Source organism: Myotis davidii, unplaced genomic scaffold (genome assembly GCF_000327345.1).
Source record: "Myotis davidii unplaced genomic scaffold, ASM32734v1 scaffold371, whole genome shotgun sequence".
NCBI classification, from domain to species: Eukaryota; Metazoa; Chordata; class Mammalia; order Chiroptera; family Vespertilionidae; genus Myotis; species Myotis davidii.
The window spans coordinates 875,024-882,319 of NW_006283135.1; the positions used below are offsets into that span (position 1 = coordinate 875,024).

The 7,296-nt window shown below is 43.2% G+C and overlaps 1 protein-coding gene across 1 annotated transcript in view; it reads right to left on the reverse strand.

The window, feature by feature from the left end:
- Positions 1-3,199: 3,199 nt before the first annotated feature.
- The window catches only part of LOC102768850 (cytochrome P450 4X1), a 39,324-nt gene continuing 35,227 nt past the window's right edge, over positions 3,200-7,296 (reverse strand). Inside the window, exons 10-12 of the mRNA XM_006753368.2 lie at positions 6,277-6,341; positions 4,796-4,878; positions 3,200-3,983 (exon numbers count right to left, since the gene is read on the reverse strand). Of these exons, the coding sequence (XP_006753431.1) occupies positions 3,815-3,983; positions 4,796-4,878; positions 6,277-6,341 (317 nt within the window). The 3' untranslated portion in view covers positions 3,200-3,814. The remainder of the gene's footprint in view (positions 3,984-4,795; positions 4,879-6,276; positions 6,342-7,296) is intronic.

The following is a 7,296-nucleotide window of genomic DNA, read 5'->3' on the forward strand; positions in this document are numbered from 1 at the left end:
GTGGACTCTGCTCGTCTGTGCGCTCCTGGAGGGCGGGGCATCCCCAGGCATCTGGCACAGTCCCAGCATAGAACAAGTGCTTGGTGTTTTGAATGAATTAATACGCATCAACCAGTTAGCCTCTCTGGGTCTCAGTTTTCTTTTCCTTAAATGAACATTTAAAAGAGAATCTACTTCATATTTTTGGTGAGATTCCAATGTAAAGACCTGGCATCCTGCAGACCCAGGGCCACCATGCACAGCCACCTGTCTGCCAACCACAGCCCATTACCATTGCCCACCAGCTATTGCCTACCCTAGGCTCACTCCTATCACCTGGCCCAGCTGAGAATATTAAAAATGTTTACTTCTTCCCAAAGGTCCTTCTTTACCAAGTAAGGCCTGGAATTAGTCTGCAAGTCGGCCAGCTGTGCTGGGTGGTTGACAGATCAGCTGACGCCACTGGGCTCCCATTTACCTGGAAAGCACAATCGCAGTCTCCTGCCCTGAAGCCCCACCATCTCCTGAATGACTGATCCTTTCCCCCATCCACTTCAGTGCCTGTCTGGGGTCGGGTAGAAGGGCTGATTCCTGGCCACTCCCCATGGATCTCTGTATTCTGACACTGCCTCTATCCGAATGGCCCTAGTTCCTGACCCTTTCTATTAAATCTCTCAAGTAATGACTCTTCATTAGGACAGACTCCCAGGAGTGTAATGTCTCCATCAAAGAAGATAAGCCTTTCTGAGGGTCTTGTAATGTACATGCTCACTATTGGTTTCCTAGGGGTTGAATACTTTTACATTTACTTCGTTACACCACAGTGTAAGTAGCGAGGGGGGCAGTGGATTCCAGTTTGCTTTGAGGCCAAACACTTTCTAAAAGTTTGCTTACGAAATGTATGGCTCTATTTTTTTGCCAAAAGTTTGTTCCCATTCTTTATCTCCGCCCCTGGCGCTCCCTCCCCTCCCTATTGCTTGCAATATCTTGAATAACAACCAGGTGGCAGAGTTTACAGTCCCTGGGAAGATAGATGCTGGTCCGGCAACCTGCCTTTTCCTGTGCAGAGCGGGGATTCTGTCCAGGTTGGGGATCTGAGTGGACTGGCTATTGATGGGATCCCTGGGGAGGTGTGGGGGTGGCCTTAGTAGAGAGAGCCCTGGCTAGAAGTCAGTTTTTTTTGGGATTCTAGAACTGGCCCTGCCCTGCATCACGTTTAGCTTCCCTTTACTTCTCGAGGACTTCCTGTATGCTACATATTATCCAACCACCACAGAGGAAGCCTCCATCGCCAGGGTTTGTGTCTTAGGCAACCGGTCGGTTTATGGAGGTCTCAGGCAATGCAAAGCCCAAGAAAAAGCTGTGTGCTCATGGGCCACCGGACAATCGTTATTAAAATGGAAGTTCAGATGGCTGATTTGTAAACCAGGTCATTGTGATGCAGGAAAGTGTGTTGACCAAGGTGGATGAGTTTAGTCTTGTTAAATTTTGCCTCCAGGAGGGATCTGGAGATGTTGGAAGAGAAGAGGTGGGACAGCATGCTCATGGATGAAATAGCTCCTGGTGAATGAGTTTACTTTTTGTCTTTTAGTCACTGAACTGTCCAACTGGGCACTGCCCTGGTGACTGAAGACACACTTCATAGGTATCCAGAGTCATTAGGAAAGGTGTTTGAAGAATTTCAGTTGTACCATGAGTGGAAAAAATATTTGGGGGCATTTGATTAAATGACAACATAAACATAAAAATGGCTGGACTCTTAATTTTCCCCAAGGTAACTAATTATTTGATGAACATATTTTTAGTGTCCAGAGGAGGAGGGTAAGTTTGACCTGTCTTGGTCGCCCAGAGAAGTCTAACCTGCATTTTCACATTCTTGTACTGAAGATTCAACGGGGGGCCCCCATAAACTCGAATCCAGAAATTCTACTTCTAAGATTTATCTAACAAAACATTAAACAAGTTTACAAAGGTATTTGTTAAAAATATTCATAGCAGCATTGAGTGTGGCTTGGTCATAGCTTCCCCAGCTCAGGTCTTTCTCATGGGTTTTCATTGTCTCCTGGGCATCTGTTCTGTTGGGGCCCTCCAGGACCTCCCATTCAATGTGCACAGAACAGAGCTCACCATTAACCTCCCGCTTCCCAGGCCATTTCTCCCTCTTAGACACGTGGCAGGGACACATGGCCTCACCCATGCTATTTCAAAGTGCCATCATTTTGCTGCTAGGAGGCCCATGAGAAAAAGTAGGGGTAGCTTCCATGATCGTCTTTCAGGTTTCAACTTATATGTCACCTCTTAAAGAGAATCTTCTAGATAAACCAATTCAAAGTAAGTTCCCCTTGATTATGGTGTAGCTCAGCCCACTCATTTCCTCAGGGCACTTACTATAATTTGTAACTATCTGTCATTCATCTTCCATTTCGGAATACCAGCTCCATGAGGGCAGGGACGGTGTCTATTAACCCACCGAATCCCTAATGCTTATCAAAAGATCTGATATGTAGGAAGCACTTAAACATCAAATGAGTGATGAATCTGAAAACCATTTAGAAACTGCTGCCGGCTGTGGTGGCTCAGTGGTTGAGCATAGACCTATGAACCAGGAGGTCATGGTTCGATTCCCAGTCAGGGTACATGCCGGTTGCAGGCTCAATCCCCAGTAGGGGCATGTAGGAAGCAGCCAATGAATAAGTCTCTCTCATCATTGATGTTTCTATCTCTCTCTCCTTCTCCCTTCCTCTCTGAAATCATACAAATATATTTAAAAAAGAAATTCATGTTCAGGTTTCACAAGAGTTGCTAGCACCAGGAAAATATGTAAGGTTATCGTGACAACATTCCAAATGAAGGCTTTGTTAGCTAATACTCAAAGCCCAGAAACCATGCAGAAAAGCTTATGTTACTTCATGAAAATGTACAAGTTCTATATGGTAACTGACAACATAAGTATTGTTTAAAAAGGAAAATGAGAAAAATTACAAAAAACAGTTACAATCAAGGATTATTATCCATAACATATGAAGAACTGATATGAATCAATAAGAAAAAGACAACTTCATAGAAAAAGAAACATAGAAGATGCACAAATCATAGAGAACAAAACAAAAATAAACACAAATGGCCAATAAGCATGTTTTTAAAACTACAAATAAGTTAAATATCTATTAATAGGAAAATAGTTAAATAAATAATAGTACATCATGAGCCAGGATTGGGAATGAGATGTATTTTTATTAAGTGATAAAAAGCAAGAACAACATGGATATGATCCCATCTATAAGAATACGTACATACAAATGTACATGTGAAATGTATAGGAAAATGTTTGAAAGAATGCATACCAAACTATTCTGTTTTTAGAAAAAGCAGTAGGATTTTCCAGGGCAGGGAGGGGTGTGCTATGTGAAATGGATTTTTAGTTTTTATTCTACATGCTTTTTCTAGTGTTGGAAATCTCTTATAGTGAGAATACATTCACGTGTTACTATGTCATTCTGAAAGCTATTTTAAAAAACAACAGAACATGTATGGAAGTCTCTTATCAAACTTCTTGGTATATAGCATTAATAGTAGCCAAAATCAAACAGAAAAGATGGGAAAATCTCTCAAAATCATATAGAAACAGACCTAGGTGACACCCTATGTCACCTAGGAATGTTTTTGGATAATATGCAGCTCCACAGAGACCTCTATCACATCTATCCATGACCTTCCCACCATACTTTGATTCCTTTCCATGTAGTAGCAATTTACTACATTAAGCAATTTGAACCATTCGTAGCAATTTAATTTTAAGTAAAATTTTATAATCATTCTAGCCTGGGCTCTAACATTAGGAAATTTTTTTCAAGAACAAGTAGACCCCATTCTTGGGCTTGAGGAGAACCTTGGGCACAACGATAAGCGGCCTGGTGGGGTCGGGCGTAATCTTGAAGCGGAGCAGAGTCATGGCAATGGCCACCTTTAACTCAGTCATGGCGAAGTGCTGCCCGATGCAGTTCCTGCAGACACCGAGAGAAAAGCAGAGATACCCGAACAAACGTGTTTCCCCTGACTCTGCAATACAATGCTAGAATAGCAAGTCTCATGCTCCCAGTAAAGCAAGATGTTCATTCTAAATGCCATACAAACTTTTGTACTCTGGGTTTACATGGCCTCCTGCGAGAATGTGAGCCAGGAGGCCCCAATGCAAGGGCCTCCCTAACCAAGGTGGCACTTGGCATTGCTCAGAGCTGTTTCTGCTGTGAGGATCTGATGGAAAACATGGTGACTGTCGTTCATATCACTGTATTTTATAATTGTGATGTGCCAAGAAAGTAAGTTACAATTACACAGCAGTGTGTATTTCACACACACAGAAATAAATACACGAGGTGAAGGATGGGAGAGGAATCTTTTCACAATGAAGATGTATATGAAATCATCATGATGTCCACTTTAAAGATCTAAGAATTTTATATGTCAGGCATACATCAATAAGGCTAAATAAAAAAAACCATCTTTTTCTATTATTACAAAAAAATAAATGCAGCCATTTGCATGGGGGGTGGACTACATTGAGCCTCTGAGCAACTGCTTGCCTCATGGGATAGCTTTCTGAGGCGTGACTACCTAGGATGTGATAGAGAGGGCGCTGTCCTTTGTGAAACTAACTGGCCCTCTCAGGGGTTCAACTAGGCACCAAGATCTCCTCATGATCAGGTGAGAAGATAGGGCTCCGTGGGAGAATTTACAGAGCTGAGGGACTAAAGGAAAAATGCTGTCTCCAAGTAAACATTTTTGTATATTTTCAAAAGCTTCAACTTGTCTTTACCTTGGTCCAGCTGAGAATGGTAGGAAGGAGTAGCTGTGTCTCTTATCATAATTATCCGGAGCGAACCTCAAGGGGTCAAAGACCTGAAATGAGAGGTCACCCCCAACACTATTAACACATTCTTAAGCTACTACTTAGTACTGGTCAACCAAAATATACTGTGAACCACATATATAATTTCAAATGTTCTAGTAGTCACATTTTTAAAGGATGAAATGAATTTTAATCATGGAATTTATTTAACAGAAAGTATCATTCCAACATCTACCCAATACACATAGTTATTAAGGAAATAGCTCACATTTTTGGGTACATGTTCAAAATCCAGTGTGAATTTTTTCCAGCACATCAGTTTTGACCAACCACATTTCAAGTGCTCAATAGCCTCATGTGCTAATAGCTACCAGGCTGGACAGTGCAACTCTAGACCTCTGATCATGTCTGACTTCCCAACTGACTAATCTGCTACCCAGACTAAGTAAAGGGAAAGCAGAAATGCTATGGCCAGAGGTATGGTTTTCACTTTGGAGGTAAGAGAGCACCTCCTTAGAAGTCAAGTCAAAATGATTGCGTGATCACTGTTACTGGGATATGCAGTCCAACTTCCCATTAAATGTAACCGATCTTTAACCGTAGCAGCTTTTATAAAAGGAAGCATCAAACATGTGTTTAAAGTTTTGAGAACATGGAATGAAGGAACTCAGGTATGCTACACCTCTTCTTTTTGCCTCTCTAGATCCTTTCTCCTCCCTGCTCTGGGCTCTAAGAAGCTGACCCACATGTTGTTCTGTTGGGTTTGGCCAAGAAAATATATTGATAGGAGGCCTGAGGGGTGGGAGGAGAAAGCATTCAGGGTATTTACTTCCTGGGCCCCTACCTGCCAGGTTGTCTAAGGTGGGCTGCATGCCTGACTGACAGCCACAGTTCCTGTCTGATGGCCTTTTCCAGAAGTTCGCTCTCTCCAGGTTCGTCACCGTCTCTCCCATGTCTCACCAGGCCAAGAAGTGGTAAGCCCTTTGGCAGTTATTTGCTCCATTTTGCTTTTCTTAAACCCTAACCCACACCTTTATCAAAAGTTCCTTCATAAAACGCTTCTCAAATTGCCCAACTTGAGGGGATGCTTGATTTCCTTCCAGAACCCTGATTGTGAATCCAGGAAAAGGGGGCTTTAGTGACCTGTATTACTACTGACCATCGGCACTCGTGCAGATATCTAGGTAAGTGCGTGGCAGAGCCTGCTGAGTAAATGGCCGCAGCAATTAGAGCAGCCCGTGTGACGTTAGGCCAATTTGTTCATTCAAAGCAAAGATAAGGTAGGAATAGAGGGAAAGGACTGTTTTCCTTTAGTGGGAAAGTTTTACATATTTGGTTTTATGTTTATTTTTGTTTGCTGTATTGTTTTCCACTTCCATGCAAAGCTAACAGAAAGTGAATTGCATGCCATTGGCTCTTTGATGCATTTATGTGGAAGACAGTCATACCTGGGGGTTTTCCCAGATGGCAGGGTTGTGGTGAAGAGCCCAAATATTGAGAGTCACGGTCATTCCTGAAAACGGGAAGAGATAACAGAGATTGTAGGAGAAAGAGTAAGCAGTGGGCTACTGCTCTACCACTCTTCAGTAAGACTTTTCTTCTACAAGGACAAGAGCTAGCTCCTGGCAAGGCTCTGGGCACTGTAGCTGATGCCAGGAGTGAAGGTCCTGTGGGGAGACGACGATTGGTGGCACCTGAGTCTTCAAAGCAATGATCTACTTAACACATGACTCTATCTTAAAGAGCAATTGGTATCACATCAAAACATGCTTATGCTTTCTGCTGCCTCTGGAAATCACTTATGCAGTGATGGGGACATGTTCTAAGAACCCAAGTGAAACCCTGAAACTGGAGATGGTACAAAACCCTATGATGAAGTTTAATTTATAAATTAGGCACAGTAAGATATTAACAATCTACACTAATAAAAGCCAAACATGCAAATTGACCATACCTTTGCTATGCCCTAAGCCATGCCCATCAGCCAATCAGAGTGACTATATGCAAATTAACCCAACCAAGATGGTGGCTGGCAGCCATGGAGCTGGAGCAAGCAGGAGGCTTGGTTGCCCCAGAGATGGAGGAAGCCAAGCTTCCCATCTCCCGCGGCAGGCTCTGAGCTCCACTCAAGGCAACAAAGTTTAAATTTTAGAATATAAATAAACCCCAGATACCTGCTTTCAGCCAGCTGTGGCCACAGAGCTGGAGCAAGCAGGAGGCTTGGGTTGCCCCTGGCGATGAAGGAAGCCAAGCTTCCCGCCTGCCCGCCCTGGCTGGCTCTGAGCTCCACTCAAAGCTACAAAGTTTCAATTATAGAAGGTAAATAAATCCCAGAATTAAAAAGAAAAAAAGAAAAAAAGGAGAGGCTGGGAGCTTCTGTCGCCGGGGGGATTGGACAGCCTGAAAACAGCCCTCAGCTCCTCACCCAGGCTGGCCAGGCACCCCAGTGGGAACCCCCCACACTCAAG